This window comes from Panthera leo, chromosome E1, assembly GCF_018350215.1.
Source record: "Panthera leo isolate Ple1 chromosome E1, P.leo_Ple1_pat1.1, whole genome shotgun sequence".
NCBI lineage: Eukaryota > Metazoa > Chordata > Mammalia > Carnivora > Felidae > Panthera > Panthera leo.
This window is the reverse complement of record NC_056692.1, coordinates 988,708-1,011,302: the sequence shown is the minus strand read 5'-3', so window position 1 is coordinate 1,011,302 and position 22,595 is coordinate 988,708. Positions and strand designations below refer to the sequence as shown.

General features: G+C 66.1%; 1 protein-coding gene across 5 annotated transcripts in view; it reads left to right on the top strand.

The window, feature by feature from the left end:
• The window catches only part of WSCD1 (WSC domain containing 1), a 28,626-nt gene extending 6,457 nt beyond the window's left edge, over positions 1-22,169 (top strand). For 4 of the 5 annotated variants that reach the window (XM_042914771.1, XM_042914769.1, XM_042914768.1 and 1 more), the window contains exons 2-9: positions 1,778-2,438; positions 6,651-6,765; positions 8,087-8,271; positions 11,972-12,093; positions 18,744-18,903; positions 19,233-19,397; positions 20,682-20,882; positions 21,421-22,169. In XM_042914771.1, coding sequence (XP_042770705.1) covers positions 2,012-2,438; positions 6,651-6,765; positions 8,087-8,271; positions 11,972-12,093; positions 18,744-18,903; positions 19,233-19,397; positions 20,682-20,882; positions 21,421-21,773 — 1,728 coding nt within the window. In that variant the 5' untranslated portion in view covers positions 1,778-2,011 and the 3' untranslated portion in view covers positions 21,774-22,169. The other variant, XM_042914772.1, reaches the window with a different exon arrangement.
• The last annotated feature ends 426 nt before the right edge of the window (positions 22,170-22,595 follow it).

The window sequence follows — 22,595 nt, the reverse complement described above, 5'->3', positions numbered from 1 at the left end:
GGCGGCCCCGGGCCCAGAGTTGTTCACGGCCCAGCTGTCCCAGGTGCTGACTGCTGGGGTCAGGGGTCGGCACCAGTGTGTGTGTGGTGGCTGGGTGGGGGTGGAGGTAGTCAGGGAGAGCTTCCTGGAGGAAGAGACACCGGGCCGAGCCTTGGCGGACACACGGGGATTCTCTGGGCCAAGAAGGTGGAAGACACAGGAGGCAGTGGAGGCACAGGAGGTGCCGAGGAGGACTGCTCAGGTGCCTCCCAGATCTCGGTGCGGGCGTGTGTGCGTGCTCGCACGCGCGTGTGACGGGAAGCCGAAGGAAGGGGCCTGGCAAGAGACGAGGCCAGATGGGGGCTGGTGTGTCATGCCGAGGAGCTTGGAGTTTATCCCAGAAGCCACGGGCAGCTACGGAAAGGGGTTCTGAGCAGGGGAGCACCGTGATCAGATTTGTGCATTAGGAGGATCACCCTGGCGGCCTCGCGGAGGGCGGATTGGAGGGCCGAGGCTGGAGGCAGCGAGATCAGGCGGGATTTCTTGGGATTTTCTCTGCGGTTTTACAAGCCTGACGAGGCTGGCCGGGGCGGGCCTGGCGTGCACCAGCTTAACGAGAAAATGAAAGGTCTGGAGGCCCAGCCGAAATGGCTTCCCGGCTCAGAGTTTAAATCCACCTTCCGCTGCTGACTATCGAGCCCACCCCACCCCCCGCCCGAGCCCCGGGGGTCCCTGCACTCCCGGGGGCTCAGGTCGTGGAGGCTGGGGGTTGAATTGCAAAGGGTGGTGCCGGTCTGGCCGCCCCGGGGACGCCAGCCCACAGGAGCCCAAACATTGTCTTTCCACGCACACCAGGCTGGCTGTTCCCTGCGCACAGAGTGGTCATTGAGGGGCTGCGGGGCCTGGCGGGGGTCCCAGGCCGCGTTAGTCACGCTGCTGGGAGCTTTTCTTCCCGGGACAAGACTGTCCTTGTGCTCAGGGGCACCCGGGAGCAGCCGCCCGGCTCCCGGCAGCTGCAGAGGCCCCCGCCGGCCCCTCGCAGCGCACTTCAGAGGCTACCGCCGACGGGGGCCCGAGCCCAGTGTGAGCGCGGAGGCCCGGGGCGGCGAGGGGCGGCCCTGAAGGCCGCTCCGGGCGCCCTGCCGCCTTCCCGCCAGGTGCCCCAGGCTCCGTAGCAGGTGCACGGCCCCACCCCCCCCCCCTCTTGTGCCGAAGCCTCTGCAGACGCGGTTCCCAGAACACAGCTTGCCGTCCCCGTGCACACCCGGGAGGGACTCGGCAGGTCGTACACACGTATCGAGCGCCTGCTGGGCACTCCCGCCCTGGGCCGGGTGCCCTTGTGCGTGCTGGCGTCCATCGCTGGCCACGGTACAGGCTCTGAAACGCGCCGTTCCAAAGCTGGGCTCCTCGGTTCGCCGGCCGTGTGCCTTTGCCTCCTTTTGCGTCACCTGTAAAGTGGGGCTGCGACCGTGTCCACCCGGCTGCTCGGTTGCCCCGAGGGTTAAATGAGATGATACGCCAGGAGGGTTCGGTGCGGAGCCGCCTCTGAGCCCTTCCTTCACCGCGGCCCCAGTGGAGGGCCTCACGCCCGCTTTGTGCGCGGGGAGGCCGGGGCCTAACGGACCGGGCCGGTGTCGCTCCGCTGCTGGTGGCCGGCGGCCGGGCGGGGACCGAGCCCCCTGTCCGTCGGGTGCTCCTGCAGCACCGCCGGGCCCTGGGGCAGAGGGGCTCCCGGCCCTGGCGCGGGGGCCGCGGCGGGCCCTTCGTCGGCGTCAGCGCGCGCTCTCTGCTCTTCCAGATCCCGGAGCTCGGCGATGGCGAGGCCGGCGACCCTGGGGCAGAGGCCGCAGCCGCGGGGCCCCGTGGCCGGAGCCGCGTGACCGAGTCGTCGGAGCACCTGCCGGACGCGGGGCCGGAGCGCGGCGGGCGTCAGGATGCGGGCATGAGGCCTCTGGAGACCCCGGGCTGCCCCCCGGCCGGGCGCTAGGAGCCGTGCCCGGGGCCCCGGCCGGGAGCCCTGCCGCCCAGGGGCATGGCCAAACCCTCCTTCCGGCTCCAGAAGCTGCTTCGCCGCACGCGGTTCCTGCTCTTCTTTCTGTCGGCCGCCTACCTGATGACGGGCAGCCTGCTGCTGCTGCAGCGAGCGCGGGTGGCCCTCCCGCCCGGGCCCCGGGCCCCCGGCCCCCTGCAGGCCCTCCCCGTGGCCGCCGTGGCGCTGGGCGTCGGCCTGCTGGACAGCCGGGCGCTGCGGGCCCCGCGGGTCAGCCCGGACCTGCCGCTCGGCGTGGACGTGCCGCGGGGGCCCCCGGCCCGGGCCCGGCCCGGCCCCCGCTGGCTCCGGACCCGGAACCCGGAGCTGCGCCAGCCGCGGCGAGGCTGGTTCCACCACTTTGTGGGCGACCCCCAGGGGGCGCCCGCCCTGCGCCCGGAGGCCCCCGGGCCAGCCGTCGGGGGACGAGGTAGGTGCCCGGGGCCGGTTGCCCTTCGCGTGGGCGGGGCGGCGGGGATGGGTGGTTGGGGGCGGGGGCCGCTCGATGGTCCGGCCCTGTGGCTGCCTGGGCGGGGGAGGCCCGCGGGGGGGGGGGGGGGGGAGACGCGATACGGCGGAGGACTGCGGCACAGTTGCCGGGGTCATTGCCCGCGTTTGCGTTCCCCGTGGCCGTGGCCTGCCTGGGATGTGGCCCCAGGACACCGGCAGGAAGTGGGGACGAGGCAGGGAAGAGAAGGCGGCCAGGGAAGGCACTCGGAGGGGGCGCGCATCTCAGAATGCAGCCTGGGGGCGGCTGGGGGGGGAACGAGGGCCTGGGAGTCTGGCTTTGTTCTCAGGAGGTGAGACGGTCCAGGGAAGAGAGGGAGGAGCCCGGTGGCCCTCGAGTCAGTGGTGGGGGAGGAATGACCCCGACAGTGAGTGAAGCCCTGAGGATGCTATGCTCCTGTCTCCACGGAAGGCAGTTTCTCCTGAGGTCACAGAGGTCGGAGCCCTTGCTGTGGGATTCCTCAGCGAGGCTTCCGCCCAAGAATGAGGGGGTCAAAAGGAACTGATTCTGCAGCTCACATTACACAGGCCTGCTTTCTGTAGACCTGCCCCGGCACACCAGGAAGCTGGGTATCTAGGCAGACTACGCCACCACTCATTTAGACTAAAATGTGAATGGCTGACAAAGTCAACACGGAGTCCTCGAGAGGCAGCCATGGAAAGAGCACAGGTGTTGAAAACAGACCTGGGTTTCTGTCTTGGTGTTGCCGGGTTTTGGCTCTGTGACCTTGAACAGATTTGCTGCAATTCCCCGCTGTTTCTCAGTCCATCCTGTTGAGGATCCATGTACCGGTCTAGTATCCTCTGTGTACTCAAGGAGCCCAGGGTGGGGGCAGAACCAGATCTGCACCACAGGACTGGGGCACGGGCCGAGGGTCTTTATAACGTAGCCAGCAGAGGGCAGGGCTCGGGCGACCCAGTTACGGCCCTGGGAGCACCTTTGGGTTCAGGCCGTGTCCAGGGACCTAGAGAAGCCGTGGGCGGGGTCTAGCGACGGCCGAGGAGACGGGAGAGACTGCACGGGCCCGGAGGGTCGCACGGAGCAGCAGGGTCTTGGCCGTTGTGGGCCGGTTGGGCCGGTGACCTCCCCGAGCCCCCGGGGTGCCCCGTGGGAGCTCTCTGGCTTCCTCCCCAGCGACCCCCAGCCTCCCCATGACCCAGCACGTGAAGGGTTCGCGGCTGGTGCAGCAGGAATCTGAGGCTCCCCCTGCAGGATGCTGGGGGCTCTGAGCGGTCAGCGGGTCAGCGCCCCCTCTGCTGTAGGCTGTTAGAACAGGTTTGAGCTCCCCCCCAGAGCGCGAGGATACAGACAAAGAGGAGCAGACAAAGAGGGCGTCTCTTTGCGGCCGGGCAGCCCGCCATGCTCCTGAAAGGGGTTCCTGCAAGGCCCGGGAAGCCGCAGGAGGCCCCATCAATCACCGAGCATTTCATTATACCTTGGACAACATCCATAATGGAATAAAATGTCAGTAAGTTTACTAGGGGAGAAATAGTAACTTCTCCGTAGCCAGTTTGTTTTTTATTGATAGTGATTTCCAAAGACATTCCAATATCTCCAAAGCCATCGTTAATAGCCTCACGGCGTGTCCGTTCTGATGTGCAAATGAACAGATGCGGAGTCACAGACAATAATGCATTGCCTCCGTTTCAGCCGAAAGTAATAAATCCGCCTCAGAATGTGTCCCAGTGTGTCCCTCGGACGTCCTTCCTCCGCCGCACACCCTCGCCTCCGTCAGAGCCGGAGGAGTCATTCGGTGTTTTTCCAGGAGGGAGGCTCCCCTCCCCCTCGCCGCTGGAGCGCGCGCGTGGGTCCCGGGCCTCCTGCACCCCCGCCCCCGGCCGCCCCAGACCCGGCCACACCTCGTTGTCCGGAGAACCCAGGCCCGGCTGCTCCCCTTCCCGCTCCTTCGTGTGTTAACTGTGCAGCTACTATTTTCCAGTCCGCCGGCTGGAGCGCAGGACCGCAGGGATGGCCGTCCCCGCCCAAGAACTCATTCACCTCCGCCTCCAGACGGCCGCCCGACGAGGAGGCGGTGTCCCCTCTCAACCCTCTGTGAGCCCGTGGGGCCGCGAGCCCACTTTACGGATGGGGAAGTTGAGGCACAGGCAGGGAGGGGGCTGCACGGGCCAGGCCTCGCAGCCTGGGGGTGAGGGGCCTAGATTCGTGCCCCTCACCCCGCCCCCAGACACACGTTTCACACCCGCCAGCCTCGGCCTTCGGGGTCGTGAGCCCGGCCCCCTTTACACGCTTTCGGTTAATTTCCCATCAACGGTGATAAATGTTTAACAACCCCTGAGCTTATGTTTTGGATGTTTAATTGAAAACCGTAATAGACGTTCTTCTTTGCCGAGCGGCACGCCAGAAATTTCTCAAATATTAGTTTTCTTTCGCTGAGTTAGCCGGCCAAGGATAGGCGTTTATTCCCGCTGCGGCCACTCGGGTCTCAGTGGTGCTGACACGTATGTGACCCTGGGGGTCCCGGGTCCTGAGCAGGTGTGGCCCGACGTGTGATGGGCGTCCTGGGGCTGAGGGGACACAGAGGCTCGTCCCGGCGGGCAGACCTTGACAAGGGTGACCTTTGCTCCCCCCGCTGCCCCCACGTCCTGCAGGTGAGGTGTCTGCGTGCCTCGACCGACCCTGCCACCTGCTCCCCTTCCCCTGCTCTGCCTCTCCTAAGTCGGGGCCCCAGAGCCGCGTCCGGCCTCTGGGAGCTTGTCGGCCTGGTTTCAGGAGCCCTGGGCCACCCCTGATGTTGGGGTGGGGGGGGGCTGGTGCTGACGGTGTGCCAGACCCAGCAGGGCCCTGGTGGACACGGGACGCATGGGGATAAAGCAGCTTTAACAACAGCAGGTAGTGATAAGCATTATCGTCGTCATTGGGTGTTGACCCGTGTCAGAAAATCTGACAAGGGGTGGCCACGGTGGCTGGAGTGGTCGGGAACGCCCGTCAAGGACAGGCAGGAAACAGAGGGTGGGCAGGAAGAAAGGGGCTGGTGCCGGGTGAGGCAGGTGGGTGGGCCTTTATCTGTTGGACGGTTGGGGAAACTGAGGCACAGAACGTGGCCGTAACTTAGCTGAGGTCAGGGGTGGCGTCAGGTGTGTTCACAGACAGGACGGTTGTTCTGGATTCGGTCCCAGGAGTCGGGCTTGGTGGGTCCACTTCTGCAAACCCCTCAGCAGGGGGACCAGGGACGCTGCTCGGGGCCACGATCCAGGCAGGGGCAGCCGGGAGCCTCGCCTGCCCTCGGGGTTCCCGGCCTGGTGGGTGATCCCACCGTGGAGCCATCTGGGAGCCGCCGCCGGAGGGGGGGCCCTGGGCGCGTCCCCCCCCCACCCCCCAGGGGCAGCCCAGTTTCGGAGGCTGCGTGTGCGTGCGGCGTGGGACCGTGTGGGCTCCTGCACAACGTGGCTGTGCGTCCACACACCGCACGTGCCCGCCCCGGGCGTCTCTGGGAGACCCCTCCGAGTCGGGGTGACAGGCAGGGCTGTTACAGGCTCCCTCTGGCAAGTTACCGTGGGGGCAGCAGCACCACCGCTCGGCGGGATCACGTGCCCCCCCCGCGTCCCCTTCCAGGGGTGATGCCCGGACGGGTGAGGGCTCAGCCGTCCCTCGGTGCTGTCGGTTCTGCACACGCTGCTGACACGTCCCCCCGGCAGCGCAGGTTTTTTCTTGACATAGCTCTTCCCCTTTGCCAGTTCTTTATTTTAGCGAAGGTCAGACTTTCCGTAACTGATTTCTTCCCTCTGGGTCATACGGAGGTGACAGAAACCGCCCATCGGCACATTTGTGGAGGGAGGCCTTTCCAAACCTAGGGCGGGTAGGGAGGGCGGGGAGGGGTTCAGGGGAGGTGATAAGCCAGCAGACGTGGTGAGCTGGGGCCGGAAGAAGAACAAGGCGTTCAGGCTGACGCCAGCCCCTGGCAGGCGTCTGTGGGGACGGTGGGCCGTTAACCGGGGAAAGAGGCAGGAAACGAAGGAGGCGGAGGGGTCCAGAGACACGGAGAAAGGTGAGGCCGCAGCCTGGTCTCCGGGGCCTCTGAGAAGAGCCTGGGCCGGCTGGTCAGTCCTGGGGGGTGTCCCACGGCTAGGACCCCTCCCGTCCCCGGGGCCTGAGTCTCTGCTGTGCTTCCCGCAGGTACGTACGTCGGATGCTTCAGTGACAGTGGCCGGGACAGAACCCTGAAGGGGGCCGTGTTTTTTGACTTGCGAAAGATGACCGTCTCCCACTGCCAGGATGCGTGTGCTGAGCGGTGAGTGTGAGTCCGCCGGGAAGGAGGTTCAGACGGTCCCCGAGCGAGGCGGTCCGTGGCGGCCGGGGAGCTGGACGGATCAGACCGCGGGCGACCGACGAGGGCACGGGCTCGCAGGGAGAGCAGGGGCTCCCCGCCACATTGGCGAGTTGCCCTCCTTCCCTGGGCCTCGGCTTCCTCCGGTGTTTCAACTACAGTAAAGGGCCTCTGCCCGCACGTCTCCGGGGACCCTTCTAGCTCCGCAGGAGAAGCGCGTTTCTATCTTGGACTCCACAGCCAGATCCGCTGATTCTGCTGCTGCCTGTTCCCCCTGCTGTTAGCAGACAGCAGCAGTGTGGCTGGAGCGGCCCCTCCCGCTGAGGCACCCCGCTCACTGTGGGCGTGCACGCGTGCGTGCTCACACTCGGGAGCCGGGGGCACCAGAGGCGGCAGGGGCTCCTCGTGTGTTGTTTCTCTGACATTAGATTTGTCCACATTTGCTGTGACTGAAGTCCTCACCACCTTCTGGTTGGTTGCAATTAACTGCACCCATTTTATAGACAGGGAAACCGAGGCCCGGAAAGGAAAGGGCGGTCCCTGCTCGGAGGGGCTTCTACAGTTCGGACAGCATTAAAACTGACAGCGACGGTGTCCTCTCCTTCTCCGGCAGTTGGGGAGACAGACGGGGGGGTAGTAAGTGGGGGTTGGGGCCACGCGGCTAGCAGGCGGCCGGATGGGGATCAGTCTGGGTTTGTGGGCCTCCTTCCAGAGCTAACATCCCAGGTGGCACGCAGCAGGTCCCATTTGTAATCTCGGCTTCCTTGGGTCCCCGTCACAGTGGGAGCAGGTAGAGGACCCCTTTGGCGGCAGGTGCTTCAGACTCGTGCCATCTCAGCCCGGGCACTGAAGTCTTGTAAATGTCGTGAGCCCGGGGCTGCGCCCTCCGTGGCTGAAGTCGTCTGCGCTGGGATATTTGCACGAGGGGGACTGACACGTGCCACAGAATCGGGCTCTGGCCCTGCGGAGCCGAAAGCGGGTACACAGCGCACCGCGGCGCTGGACCCGCAGCTCCCGCAGGCGGTGCCTTGGGGACAAAGCTCAGGGTGACCAGAGCAAGGGTGGGAGGGCTGCTGATGGGAGTCGTTTATCCCAAGGAAGGGCTGCTCCCCTACATTCAGCCGATGACCCTGACATCCGGCTGAAAACGCCCCTAAGGCCAGCCGTGTGCTGACCGCCGCCGTCCCCGCCTCCTCCCCAGACCTGACCCGAGACCACCCTGACCCAGACGTCGGTGGGTGCTGCGGTACCTGGGCAGGGGCTCAGCAGGGCGCTCTCCCGGCAGGTCCTACGTCTACGCGGGCTTGGAGGCGGGGGCGGAGTGCTACTGCGGGAACCGGCTCCCTGTGACGAGCGTCGGGCCGGAGGCCTGTAACCACGAGTGCAAAGGGGAGAAAGGCTCCGCGTGCGGGGGCGTCGGCCGGCTGTCCGTGTACCGCGTCCAGGAGCTGCAGCCCGGCTCCAGGAAGCGTGAGTGTGCGGCTCCGCCCTGTGTCCCTCCCTCAACCACGCCCCATCGCGCCCCGCCCCCAGCCCCGCCTCCCCGCGCTGCGCCCCGCCTCCGCGCCCGCAGCCCCGCCTCCCCGCCCGCAGCCCCGCCTCCCCGCGCTGTGCTCCGCCTCCTCGCCCTCAGCCCCGCCTCCCCGTCCGCAGCCCCACCTCCTCGCCCTCAGCCCCTCCTCCAGACCCCGGCTGGGACTCTGGGAAGAACCTGTGCCCTCTCTATCCCAACGCCTTTGCGGGGGGCGGCGAGCTCGCGTGCGGACTGGGGGGGCAGGCTCACGTGGCGGCGAGGGGCCGCTTAGGCTCTGCGAAGGGCTGCTTGGGCTCAGGGCCAGGCATAGCTGCCTTGTGGGCTGGCGGGAGAGAGCCTCTGATCTGGCGGCCCAGGTAGGTCTGGGACATGCCGTGTGGCCTCAGGCAGCTTGGTCTGCCTCTCTGGTGCCAGTCTCTTCCGTGAAGTGCTCAGGCAGACCTAGATCTGCAGCAGTGAGGCCTACCGGAGGGCCTGGAAGTTTCCTAGCTGTCGTTTCTCGCGTGCAGCCGAACTCCCACCAAAAGAAGGAAAGCGAAGCTTAGGGTTTAGCGTCCAAGTCGGGCAGGAAAGGAGGCTGTGGGCCTGTGGGGTGGGGTTGGACTGAGAGCTCCGCGCACAGAATTCCACTCCAGTATAAATCTGTGCAATCTTAGATTCAAAAGAAAATACCACCTACCAGTTCAGAAAGGGTACAAAAACCCATGTGTTTTGACCTCAGCTGCAGGTGAAATTAAAAACAAAACAACCACCAAAGCAAAACCCTTGCTAAGAATTTGTAATCGCAGGGTTGCATTTGGGTGAGTTTTGCTTGACGTTCAGATTCTTTACCGCCTGCCTGGTCCCGATGCCCCGGCTTGACAGCTGGCTCTGGGCGGCGTGGAGGTACCGACACAGCAAATGCAGTCTCTTTAGAGCTGCGCCACCGGCCCAGGCGAATGGAGCTCCCGTAGATAATTCCTCACTGAAGACGAGCTTACGATCCCAAATTACAGGACACAGGAGGCAGTCACCAACCGCGAGGGGCAGTGAGCTGACGCTCCGGGCAGCCACAGCGAACCCCCCAGATTTCCACTGCAAGTGCCCAGCGAGGCGCGACTGAAACTCCAATGCATCCTCACCGCAAGATGATTCAGCCCGGATCCCCGTAACGTGATCGTCGAAAGCCTCTTTCCAAAATACCTGCCCACGTCGGAGCGTCCTTGTCGCGATGGGGACGGCCAGGCTGGGAGTGGGAAGAAGTCGGAACCTGGGAGACCTCCCCCGCCCCTGGCTGAGGTGGGACCGCCCAGCGTCCGCTACAGTGCCTCCCGGCCGTGGCATGCTCCCGGAGGGCCGGGACCCAGCTTGGAGGAGGGCCGGGACTGCAGGGGGGTCCCCGGCTCTCCGTGCCACCAGCCAGCCTGCCCAGCGGGACGGAACCCCACTGCTCCGACTCTGGGTGACCGTGAAAGCCAGTGCTGGCGCTGTGCGTGGTGTCTGTGTTCAGACAGGATGCGATCAAGGACTCGGGACGGGCATCCGCGACGGCGTGGAGGTCCTGACCACGCACTGTGGATTCGCTGATGAGCCGTCATCTCAGCGGACACGCGTCGACGCCTGTCCGTGGAGAACCGGAGCCCTGCACCGTCACCTGCACGTTTGCGTGGGCCTCCTGGCTGGCCTCTCGGACCTTTGACCTTCCTGGGTTCGGACACCGTCCACACGGGGGCTCCGGGCTGCCCTGCCGGCCCCTCCTGTGTGCCCCGCCGACGACTCAAACGTCGCCGTTTGGCTCCAGGCTGCCCACTCACTGGGGCCACGTGGCCCGGTCACTCAAGCCGGCCCCAGGTCTTGGGTCGGCTGCGCCTGCCGTCACGGTTAATGTTGAAACGGTGTGAGGCTGCCCCTCCCGCAGGCTGTGGGCCGGCTGGCTGCCCTTCGCCCGTCCTCCTCAAGGGACCGAGCAGACAGGGTCTGAGTCATGAGCTGCCCGGGTGACCACCCGCCTTAAATTTCAGCTTCTCGCTGGCAGGGAGCACTCACAGGAGGGAGACCCACGGACGCGCCCCTGGGCAGTGAGTGCCCAGAAGTGCAGCTCAGCGGCGCCTCACCTTGGAGGTGCCCTCGTGCCCCGGGAGGCCCTGGACTGTCCCCTGGGCGCAAGGGGATGGCGGGCTCTCCCCGGCCGGTGACACGGTGCCGTGCACAGACAGCCGGCGCCACTCAACCACCAGCCTGAGGCGGGTTACCCCACGCCTCCCGTGCCCCGTCCCCTGCCGTCCACTCGCTGGGCACTTGTAGGGCCCGCTGCAGTCGGGGAAGGGGCCGCGCCCTGGTGCCCAGGCCACAGAGGCGTGGCCCACCGGGCGGGCTCCCAGGCCCCAGGCCTGGTCCTGTTCCACAGTTGTGCACGGAGACGCCTCCAGGGGTGCCGGCTGCTGCTGGGGCGTGGGGGGCACAAGAGTGAGGCAGGCATCTGAGAAACCCTGATGAATGCGGAAGGGGCACGAGCCCTCGGAGCCGAAACATTCCAGAAGTTTCATCAAGGAAGCTAGCTAGGGGCTGGACGTTTCCACCAGAAGGTCTGGATGACGACATGGCTGGAGGCTTCCTCTAACACGGGCTTGAGCATTCGTGGGGCCTGGTGGGAATTCAGGATCAGAGACAACAAGCGGGTCTGACCCGGCAGCACAGCGGTTGCTGGTGGGGTGGGGGTGGGGGTGGGGGGGGGATGGTGGCAGGATTTCACATCAACAGATGTAGTTCTCACACCTGTGCTGTGGGAACATAGAATTTTCCAGAATACTGGCCTCTTGGGTCACGTAGTATAGAATCTGGCATGTAAGGGATGCTTGATCCAGATTTGTGGAAGGAAGGAGAGAGAGAAAGAAGGAAGGAGGGAAGGAAGGAAGGAAGGAAGGAAGGAAGGAAGGAGAGAGGGAAGGAGGGAGGGAAGGAAGGAAGGAAGGAAGGAAGGAAAGAGAGAGGGAAAGAAGGAAGGAGGGAAGGAGGAGAGGGAGGAAGGAAGGAAGGAAGGAGAGAGAGAAGGAAGGAGGGAGGGAGGGAAGGAAGGAAGGAAGGAGAGAGGGAAAGAAGGAAGGAGGGAAGGAGGGGAGGGAGGAAGGAAGGAAAGAAGGAAGGAGGGAAGGAAGGAAGGAGAGAGGGAAAGAAGGAAGGAGGGAAAGAAGGAAGGAAGGAAGGAGAGAGGGAAAGAAGGAAGGAGGGAAGGAGGGAAGGAAGGAAGGAAGGAGAGAGGGAAAGAAGGAAGGAGGGAAGGAAGGAAGGAAGGAAGGAGAGGGAAAGAAGGAAGGAGGGAAGGGAGGAAGGAAGGAAGGAAGGAAGGAAGGAAGGAGAGGGAAAGAAGGAAGGAGGGAAGGAAGGAAGGATGGACCCCATCCCCAGAGCTGGCAGGAGAAGCAGGCCTGAGATCAACAGCTGCAGCCACGTGGCCCCTGTGACGAGGGTGACCACGGGTGACAAGGTTTGGGCACCGTGGTCTCAGGAGTCCGGCTCGCCCACACCCTCTCCGGGGCGGTCTGCTTTCTGGTTTGAAACTTGCCCCTCTGAGCATGTTAGCACCCATTTCAGACCACGAAGCCACCGTTTCCCGGCGACGGGCACCATTTCTCACCAGAAACCGTTTTGTCCCCGCAGGGAGGACCGTCACGTACCGCGGATGCTTCAGGTTGCCAGAGAACGGCACCCACACCTTCCCCGACTCCCTGTTGCAGCCCAACGCGACAGCAGAGGCGTGCTCGGGATTTTGTTCCCAGAAAGTAAGGTCCTGTCACGAGTGTGTGCGGGGATGCGGGGGGCGGGAGGCCGAGGGGCAGGTGCCGTGCCGGATGCGGATTCTCGGGACCGAGGAGACAGGAGAGGGAGGGCCACGTGGCCGTGGCTAGCGTGGGTCCCCCAGGCTGGCAGGGGCGCGGTCGGCGGATTTGAGGCTGGCGGGACCGTGCCTTCCCGTATGGGAGCTCCGACACAGGTGTCAGTTGTTAAATGATGGGGTTTGTTGGTGACACGTGCTGGCTCGGGGATCGGGGACAGGGCCGGGCCCTGAACCTGGCTTCAGGGACTGTGGGCACAGGTGCACCCTTGGCCCAGCCCGGGCTCACGGGAGGTGCGACTCTGCAGAGGCTGGGCCGGGCTCTAAGGCCACTGTCCCTGCCTCACACGGTAGCTCTGGGTGGGACACCCCGTCAAGGCCAGATGGGGCTTGTAAGTGACGAGACCCGCAGAGCACGGAGGTCGGGGGCTGGGTCCAGCGGCCAGCCCCACAGTGGCCCCCCGGGGGGTGGCAGGAAGCCGTGGGCGCTGGGACTCTGCCTTTGTAGCAGTGGGAACGCATGTCGAGAAGCTGGAGCACGCTGCCCGAGGTCACGGCACCCCTACCAGGGGCAGCCGGCATTTGGGCCCATTTGGGCCCGTGCTTCTGACCCTGCAGACTGGGAGGTGCAGGAGGCAGGCTGGGGAGCCCAGAGGGACGCACCCTCCCTGGTTCCTCTTGAGATGCATCCCTTGGACCCCAGACGGAGCCTTTCGTGTGTACTGTCCTCCCAGACCACAGCCTTTGACGCGGGTCTCTGCGTCTCCGGCCGTTGCGGGTGCTGGGGTGCCCTCGGGCTCACAACTGGCCGGGGCCCCTGCTCCGCTGCACAGGAGCAGAGCCGTGGGTAGGGGGACAGTACACCGGCTGTCACAGACCCCCCCCTCCCCTCCCCCGAGAGCCTCCCCCACCCGGAATCGTAGGGACTCGGCAGGCAGGTCCAGACCAGGCTGCCTCAGTCTGCAAACCTGGAGGTGCCCCGCGTGACCTGCTTTAATCTCCCGGGGTTCCGAGGGGACACACTCCCCCGAGGGGGACCCCCACATGGCCCCAGAACCAGCCGGCTCCGGGAAGTGGGGCAGGCGGGGCCCAGTCTCCACACCGCGCTGGGCTTCCTGTGCTGCCCTCCCCCCTCCCAATGGCATGGGGGGGGGACGGGGCAGCTCCCGTTCCTGGGCCGAGGACCGCTCCGTGCTAGCACCGAGGGGCCTTCCGGTCCCCTGTCCCCCGCGCGGACATCCTGTAGAGTTAACCAGTTGCCCGCTGTTAAGCGTTCTGGCTGTTTTCGCCCCCGGGGGTGCGGGCAGAGCCCGGGGCGGGGGGACACGGGGGTCACAGCCGGGGAGGGGCCGAGGTCGGCGCCAGGAGCCGGCGAAGGGGCCTGGGGTGGTCCACAGCTTCGGGGAGGGACGGAGCCGGAGGACGCGGGCGTGTCCCCGGGAAGGCGAGGGGGCGGGGGCTGCGTGTGTGCGGAGGGCGCCGGGCCACGCCCAGGCCGGAAAGAGGGCCCGTGACCGTGCGCGGCGGGGCGGGCGTGGAAGGAGCTCCACGGCCGCAGGTGAGACGCCTTGCGGGTGCTCGGTGTGGACCCTCGGGGTCGGCCGGCCGGGGGGCGGATTCAGGTGGGCGGGGGCGCCGCGTCCAGGTACAGCCACCTTCTACCCAGCGGAGTGGCGTTTGCTGCCGGACCGCGGCCCCCTGCCCCTCGGCACGCCCCGGGGCGTCGTGTAACGGGGTTCGCCCTCGGGGCGGCCCCCCTCCGGCAGCCCTCGTGCGGTTTCCGCCGGAGTCTGGGGGCTCCCGCCTCAGTCCAGGGCGGGGTTCCTGGCGCAGTGAAGGCGCTTCGGGTAGATCCTCGTTTTAGGATGAGTCGGTACCTCCCACCCCTACCCGCCACCTGCCGGCAGCTCCCCCACCCTGTGTGACAGCCGGACTGTCCCCTGCGGGCGGAGCCGCCCCTGGCGAGCGCCACGCCCCAGAAAGGCCAGCGGCGCCGAGGCCACAAACCCCGAAGATTTGGCGGAAAGGTTGCAGACACCTAGGACGCGAGTACCGCGCGCCGCGGGCCACACGGCCACCGGAGGTGTGTCCACGGGCTGCGGTGCAGGACACTCACCGTGGAGCCACGGCTGGGATCGGTGGGGCTTCAGGAAGGCCAGTGAGGGAGGGGGCCGCCTCCCAGCTCCCCCTCCCCAGCGCGAGGATCGCCTCTACTGTGGCTTGCCGGTCGGTCGTGAGGTTTCAGGGAGCTCCGGGGGTGTGGCTGGGCAGAAAAAGAACAATTCGGGGTGCTCTCCGCGGACGGATGGCCTGACTCTGCCGGCAGGGGTCCGTGTCGTGTGAGCGTGAACACAGTGAAGCCGTCTCGTCGGATTTTCGGGGGTCGTGGGGAGACACCCGCCCGTCTCCGTTCTCGCGGACGCTCTGACCTGCTCCATCGGGCCAGAAGAAGGTGAACAGGGGAGCTCAGGTCCACCAGCCTGGACCTGGGGTGGTCGATCTCGGGCCCCGGTGTTTGTGCGCAGGCCCCGCGGCCAGGCCGCCGAGGGAATTCAGCTCCGTGGGCAGGCCGGCTTGTTCTCTGTGCCGCCGTGGCCCTGCCTGACCCGCCTGGATCCCGGCAGGTGCAGCCGGTCCCATGTGGGCCCATGGCCTCCCCGCTCTGCCAGAGGTTGGGTCTGTCCGGGTCTGGGTTCTGTGGATTAACCGCCTCGATGTCGGGACGTTTTCCCTTCGCGAGAAGGCTGCGCTGTCCTTTCAGGAGGCCGCTGTCCGGCTCGGCTTTGTGTTTCGTACCCTTTCTGTGCTAAACGTGTACACGTTATACTATGTGTGTCTTTAAAGAACATTTACTGGTTTTTGGTGGGGGGGTTGGTGGCTACAGAAGTAATGCATATCTATTTTTGAAAATTTAAAAAATTTGGAGACGCACAGTTAAACCTCACCTATAACTGTAGCAACGTCAGAGAAAACCACCAATGAGGTTTCCCGTCCTCTGGTCTTGTATTCCAAGTGTACGGGGATTCGTTTCTTGAAGATTAAACCTTGCCCTCCGTTTCTTCCCTGGGCTGGGTGCGTCCCGCGTGGCTGCCAGGACCCTCGCCCCCCAGTGCTGGGCCTCTGGGCTCTGCCTTTGCTGCCCGGCTGTTGCATAGATCTCGTTCCCGAAGGCCCACCTGTGAGCAGGGTCCCAGCTGTTTCCTCGGGCTGTGTCATCAGACGTTTCTGGAATTGCCGGAGTGAAGGATTTGTGCATTTCTTGCGTGTGCTTGTGAGCCTTCCGGCACATTCTGAGAAGCGACTCTTCTGGCCCCATTCTGAGGATGGACCGTGGACGGTGGCTTCAGAGTCAGCGACCCGGGCACGTGTCCCTGCATGGCCACGTCCCGCCTCGAGGTCCTGGCCAGTCTCATGGCCCCAAGCCGTGGCATTCTCACGGATTCTCATGGACGCGATTCGAAGCCACAGGTCCTGCCTCCACGGCTGCCCCTCCACCCACACGGTCCCCACTTTGCAGCCACGCAGGAGGATACACGCTCAGTGACAGGCTCAGCAGACAGGCTCCCGTTCGCCCTGACTCGCCCTCCTCCCGCAGCATCTCTCCCGTTTGGGCCTGGATGTCCAGACCGGCCTCCGGAGAGAAGGGTCACGGCGAGCTCCGTGCTGGTTCAAAGATTTCACCAAAAACCCCACCGTTCGTGTGTCCGTGTCCACGGAGTTGAACGTGGTGTGTGGCAGAACCCGGGGCTGGGAGTCCAGAAGCTTCTGTCCCTGCTCGCCCTCTCACGGCCTGAGGTCTTGGGCAGCCCGCCCCCTGCTTCCACGCCTCAGTTTCCCCTTCTGAAATCTCACGTCTTTGTAATTCCCTGTAATCCTGGAGACCCTGAGAAAGGCGCTCCAGGAGGATGGAGACAGAGGTGATGAGACCCAGACGGCCCGGTGGGACGTCCCCTCCCTGACCCCCGGCCGCGACCACCCCTCGCGTACGGAGAGCCCAGCTCTCGCTGTGACCCAGTGCCCGTTGCCCACAGGCAGCCCCCCGCCCCGCACGGCAGGCCCCGCACGCAGTTCCGGGGGCCGTGCACCCCCTGACCCCACGCAGCCCGAGCAGGCTCCGCTTTGTCCCTGTGACGGAAACAGCCCCACGTCTCCGTCCTCCACCTCCTGCCTCCGTCTCCCATCGCCGCGCTCTCTCCTCTGACTCTGAAGCCCGGGTGGGGGAGGGGGCAGCGGGGAGGCTGGCGGAGAGGAGATTCATCAATATTTAATTTTTATGGAAATCGTGTCCTAGAAATCCCCAAGGGGCTGAAAATTGTTCTGTGTTTTCGGAATCCGGTGATGTCCTGAAGCGGTTATGTTGTAAATAAAACCACATTACTGTCTCCAGTCCCCCTTTGCTCCGCACACGACAGGGAACTTGACCGTTTAATCCACTCGAGGGAGCGGAGGGGCCAGGGTCGCTGCCGGGTGGGGCGCAGGGTCGCGGGGCAGCCACCGCAGCTGGCGAGGGGTCCCGCGTGCTGGCCTTTTCGTGCCTGAGCAGGACGTCCAGGACACCGGCGCCCGGGAACCTGGTGGCAGGAGGGCTTAGGTGGAGCTGGGGCTCAGGCCACCCCAGAGGGCTCACCCCCAAGTGTGTTACCAGCACCTGTCGGTGGGGGGGCGCTTCGCCCATTAGTTCCTTCCCTCCTTCGCCGTTCGTCCCTCAGGCATCCGTTGGGCGTTCTCCGGGGCGTGGTCTCTGCTGGGGATTTGCACACGTGATTCTGAGCGAAGGGAACCAGATGCCAAGTTCGCACCGAGGGATCCTGTCCATAGGACGCCGTGGGACAGACTGGATTGGCCCAGAGGCCGTTGGCGGGAGGGAGGGCGTGGGGAGGGCCGATGAACCGCGCGTGTGAAGGAACCGCCGGGGGCCTTGCTGCGTGTGCGTCAGAGCAGACTGGACAGTTCTCGCGGGACAGAGTGTTTCACTGTGGTCCCAAAGTCCCACCTCGCAGTGAAGCAGAACCAGAGCGCTCAGCAAGGGCACAGGGGTCCTGTGAGGGTGGGAAGGGCGTTGAGGCACGGAACAGGGTGGCCAGCGAAGGCCTCTCTGAAAAGTGGGCTTGGAAAAGGGTGGCCGGGGGCAGGACGTTCCAGGCCGAAGGCACAGCAGGTGCAAAGGCCCTGAGGTGGGCACGGGCCTGCCGTGTGTGGACCAGTAAGGACCCCGGTGTCAGAGCTCACCAGGCTGCCTGAACAACGTCCCATGGATGAGGGCTTGCATGACACAGGCTTGTTTCTCCCGGTTCTGGAAGCCAGAAGCCCCAGATGGGGGGTTTCTTCTCAGGCCTGTGGGCTGAGATGGTCTTTTCCCTGTGTCTTTACACGGTGTTCTGTCCATCTGTGTCTTAATCTCTTCTTACGATGACGCCAGTTAGATTAGATTGGAGCCCCCCCCCCCTTCCCCCGCCGTATTTTACCTGAACTACGTCCGCAAAGGTGCTGTCCCCGGATACAGTCCCGTTCTGAGGCTGGGTTAGAACGTCGGGTGGGGACACATTCCGCGTCGTGCTGAGGGATGGTGGGGGGTGATGCCCCCCCCGCCACTGCAGCTGCTGGAGGGCTTTCCAGGCTCTGCTCTGCACCCCCATCCAGGCCCCGGCCCTGCACCCCAACACTGGCTGACCCCGGCCCCGTGGCCGAGCGAGTGACCGGTGAGGGCTGGGGCCGCTGCAGCGGGGGATCTTCACAGGGGTCCGTTCTCGGTGGGTCTGACCTAGAAAGAGCGTCACACGCCCAACAGGGGGGGTGGTCTCCATCCTGGGCTTTGGGGGCCTGGGAGGGGGGCCCACGGGCAGAATTTCAGGACTCAAACTGTCAGGTGCCCCGAGCATCGGAGGACGGCAAAGTCCTGAGATGGGAGCAGGGGCCCCTGGGACGCGCTGGGCCCACGCGGGGCTGTCCCGCTCTCAAGCTTCTAACACTGGGAGGGGGCGGGGAACACGCCCAAGCGGGCTGGAGCCCCCACCCCAGGCTCCGCATCACCCTCCGGCAACCGGGGCCCGGGCCCGGTGACTTTTCTGAGTGTGGACAGAGATCCTCGGCTTTGCCAAAACCACACGGAGAAAACACTATTGATTTTCTTTTATTTATTTATTTATGAGATTTTGCTGTGGGCAAAAAATAAAAAGGTCTGTGCGGCGTTGCTGAAGCTGCGAGCCGCTTCCCGTGCCTCCCGTCTCCCTCCCTGGACGCTCCCGGGCTGCCGAGAGGCAAGAGCGAGTGGGGCTGAGTGCCCTGAGTGTCGTGCAGGTGTCGGACCCTCCTCGTCCCGTCCCCGAAACAAACATGCAAGGCGGTCTCCTTGCCCTTGTTCGGTGGTGAAGTCCAGAGAGGTGCGGCACCTTGTCCGAGGTCGCCCAGCGCCCCCGCTGCGTCCTCTGCGGAGGCGGCCTTCCCAGAGGGGACAGGGGACTGCAGGAGAGGCCAGGAGCCGGTCGCGGGGTGGGACGGGGAGGATGGGCCTCGTCATCCCCGCCGATCCCGCGTGTGCCTCCCGGCATGAGCCGCCAAGGCCCCGCACCCACCCCGGATGCGTCTCTTCCCCGCCAGGAGTTCCCGCTGGCCGTCCTCCGGGGCCGGGAGTGCTACTGCGCTTACCCCACGCCGCAGTTCAGCCTTCGGGACGCCGTGGACAGCTCGCTGTGTGGCCGGGGGCCCGAGGCCCCGAGGCAGGCTGAGTACTGCGAGGTCTACCAGACGCCGGTGCAGGGTGAGTTCGTACCGCGAGGACCCTCCCCTCCTCCCCCCCCGCCCAGGCTCTACCCCCGTTTGCGCCTTGCGGGTCTGGAGATGCCCCGGGGCCGCGTGCGGAGCCGCGGCGGGTGGGGGGGCATCTGGGCACAATCCCTAGCCCGGTGGTGGGTGGTCCCATCTTGGGGCCGTGGTGCGCAGAGGTCTCGTCACCACTGGGGCTGTCTCTGCGGCCGAGGCACAGGTGGCAACCCCCTCCCCGGGCCTCAGTTTCCCCGTCTGGGAAGTGGGAGTCTGGGGTCAGCAGTTCCTGGCGGGGCGGTCCGTGGTCAAGCTCTGGCCTTTCAGACACTCGCTGCACGGACCGGAGGTTCCTGCCCACCAAGTCCAAGGTGTTCGTGGCTCTGTCCAGCTTCCCGGGAGCCGGGAACACGTGGGTTCGGCACCTCATCGAGCACGCCACGGGCTTCTACACCGGCAGCTACTACTTTGACGGGACGCTGTACAACAAGGGTGAGTGGGGGCCCCGGGCAGGGGCCCCAAGCAGCGAGTGTAGACGGGAGCCAGGGAGGGGCTCCCCGGGCCGTGGTGCTGCGCTCGTGTGGCCGGAGTCTGAGTTGCAGGAGATGCATTTCTGGGTCATCGGGCGCTAACGCCAGTTTCTCTGGGATTCTCGCCTGGCCTCTGGTTCCCTAACGCCCTGGGCTCGGCGGTGGGTCTGGTCTGGTGGGAGAAGCCAGGGGAGTTGGTCCCTGAACCAGGCCTCTGGTCCTCGGGTCCCAAGTGTCACCTGTACCCACGGCGGGGGTGGGGGTAGTGGCTGGACGATCCCGCCCCGGGGTCCTGCCCGCTCTGACCGACCCCCGCGAGGCTGTAGCATCACCTGTGGTCCAGGGGGCCTAACCTGTCCACACAGCTGGCGGTCTCCATCTGCCAAGGGGCCCGGGGGCTAGAATCGCTGCACGCGATGGCCCCGGAGGCTTCCCTGTGAGGCTTACGGGGCCGGTTCAGGGTGGCCGCTGTGGGAAGACACCTCGGTCCCCAGGGTGTCAGGGACCAGATCTCATGTTTACAGCCGTGGTCTGGCTTCGGGTTCCCTGGAGCTCCCCAGCCGTTCGCCAGAAGGAGCCAAGGTGAAGGCCCCTGGTGTCTGGCCCGTGGCAAGGGTGCGTTTGAAATGTGTCGAGTTCCAGCGGGCGAACCCACGTTCACAGGGGGCCCGTGCTTCCCGGCATCGGAGAGCCCCTGCCTGTTTGCTCCACGTACAAGGGCTCCCGCCTGCTGACCTGGGTCCCCAGGAGCCCAAGATAATCGTGTGTTCGTTTCAGGAGCACGTGTCCCGGGCTGGCCGACCGGGGCTCTGTCGGGGCACGGCCGGGAGTGCGGGTTCAGGGACACCTTCCTGGGAGTCCTTCAGTGACATCCCTCTGCACCCCCGACCGGCCCCTTCCTCCGTGTTCCCATGAGCCCCCGTGCTCAGCATGGCCCCAGGGCTGCTGTTTAGCCAGACCCAAGCTGAGCCCCTTTACCCCCAACCTAAAGTCCAGCACAGACGGGCACACGGTTGTCTTAGTCGGCACGTGTGTGACTGGCTCCGCGGCTGTGCTGCTGTGTGATCGCGGGCAGGTCCACACCCTCTCTGAGCCTCTGTCTCTTCCCTGGCCAGCCTGCAGCCGTGACTGACTCGGGTCAGCCTCCCGGCCTCTGGTGTCTTGAAAGTGGGTTCAGCTCCTCTTCTGCTGGGGGGGTGGGGGGGAATCCCGACGCCTCGCTCAGGGGCCTCCCCCGCCCCCGCAGGGTTCAAGGGCGAGAAGGACCACTGGCGGAGCCGGCGCACCATCTGCGTGAAGACCCACGAGAGCGGCCGCAGGGAAATCGAGATGTTCGACTCGGCCATCCTGCTGATCCGGAACCCGTACAGGTCCCTGGTGGCCGAGTTCAACCGCAAATGTGCCGGCCACCTGGGCTACGCGGCCGACCGCAACTGGAAGAGCAAAGGTAGGCGGGAGGGGTCGGTGGGCGGCCCACGCGGGTTCGCTCCCCAGATCTGCCCGGGGGGCCCCGGGTCTGGCCCGTGGGCGATGGGTCGAGGAGACACGGCTCAGGGCGGTGAGGACCGGGAACCGAGCGCTCGGAGGGGCCGCTGCGTCCAGCAGGTCCGTGCTCCCGTCCCCGTGGTCTGCGCCATGGCCGCCAGCCGTCCCCGCCCCTTGCTGACCCCGCCCCCCCGGAGGCGGGGAGGCTGAGCTCTGGTCCCTCCTTGGCTCAGTCCCCTCGTCCCAGACCCCGGGGCGGCCCTGTTCCGGCAACTGATCCTGTGGGGGTGATCTCGACCTCTGCACGTGTCCCCCTCCGAAACAAGCCGGAACAAGACGAAAAGCCCACCTGGTTTCTTAGCTCGCGGGCAGAGAAATCTCGCGGGGCTTCGCCGCGGGGCTTGGCCGCGGGTCCTGCCGCCGGCGGCTGGTGGCTCGTGCTGGCGCCCCGCCCCCGCCCCCGCGGGACACGCCCGACGCCCGCCTTCTCCCCCGCGCAGAGTGGCCGGACTTCGTCAACAGCTACGCGGCCTGGTGGTCGTCGCACGTGCTGGACTGGCTGCGCTACGGCAAGCGGCTGCTGGTGGTGCACTACGAGGACCTGCGCCGCAGCCTGGTGCCCACGCTGCGGGACATGGTGGCCTTCCTCAACGTGTCCGTGAGCGAGGAGCGGCTGCTGTGCGTGGAGAACAACAAGGAGGGCAGCTTCTGGCGGCGCGGCCGGCGCCCCCACGACCCCGAGCCCTTCACCCCCGAGATGAGGGCCCTCATCGACGGCTACATCCGGACGGTGGACCGGGCGCTGCGCGAGCACGGCGGGGCCGGGCTGCCGGGCGAGTACGTGCCCAGATGACGGCCCGGCGGCCTCGCTGCGGCCCCGAGCCCCGAGGCCGCCGGGCGGGCACCCGCCGCGGGGACCCCCCCAGCGCTCACACACGCGTCCGCACACGCCGCCGCTCGCCCGCCCGCCTGCAGGTGCCCGGCCCCGCTGCGGGCTTGTGCCCGGACACCAGGCCACGCGGGCATCGGCGCCGCGGGCAGCGGGTACCCGGCGTGGGCGGGGGGGCTCGTGGATGCCGCTGACTGCACGTGACTCCCGGTGACTGCGTGTGGGGAGACCACCAGGCACCGCGGTCCGCAGCCCCGCCTCTCCCCTCCCCGCAGACTGGCCGGCAGCGCGGGACAGAGCGGAGCCCCCCCCCACCGTGCACACAGCCACCTCAGGACCTGCCGCCAGCTCGGTGCCCCCCCCCCCCCCCCCCCCATCCAGCTTCGGCGCTTGGAGGGGCCCCTTCCCTGGCTTCTTCCTCCCACGTCCTGGGAAAGCTGGGATTCACGCCGTCCCAGGTCGGGGTGAGGCGGGGTGGGTGGAGCCCAGACCCAAGGGGTCCATGGGCCGGCAGGAAGGGGCTTGGGGTGGACGTGGGGAGACCAGGAGGGACTGCCTTGGGGGGCCACCTGGACTGGTTGCCCAACCCATCTCGACGGCCCTGCTCCCAGTGGGGTCCCGTGCTGGGGGCACGAGAAAGGGGGCGGCCGGTTCCATCCGCACGGTCCGGGGGGGGGGGGGGGGGGGCGGGAAGGCCTTGGCTGCAGCTCCCACCTGTCCCCGAGACCGAGCCCCCGTCCCTCGTTGCCACAGTCTCTGTGTGTGGGAGGCTGACGCCGCTGCCTG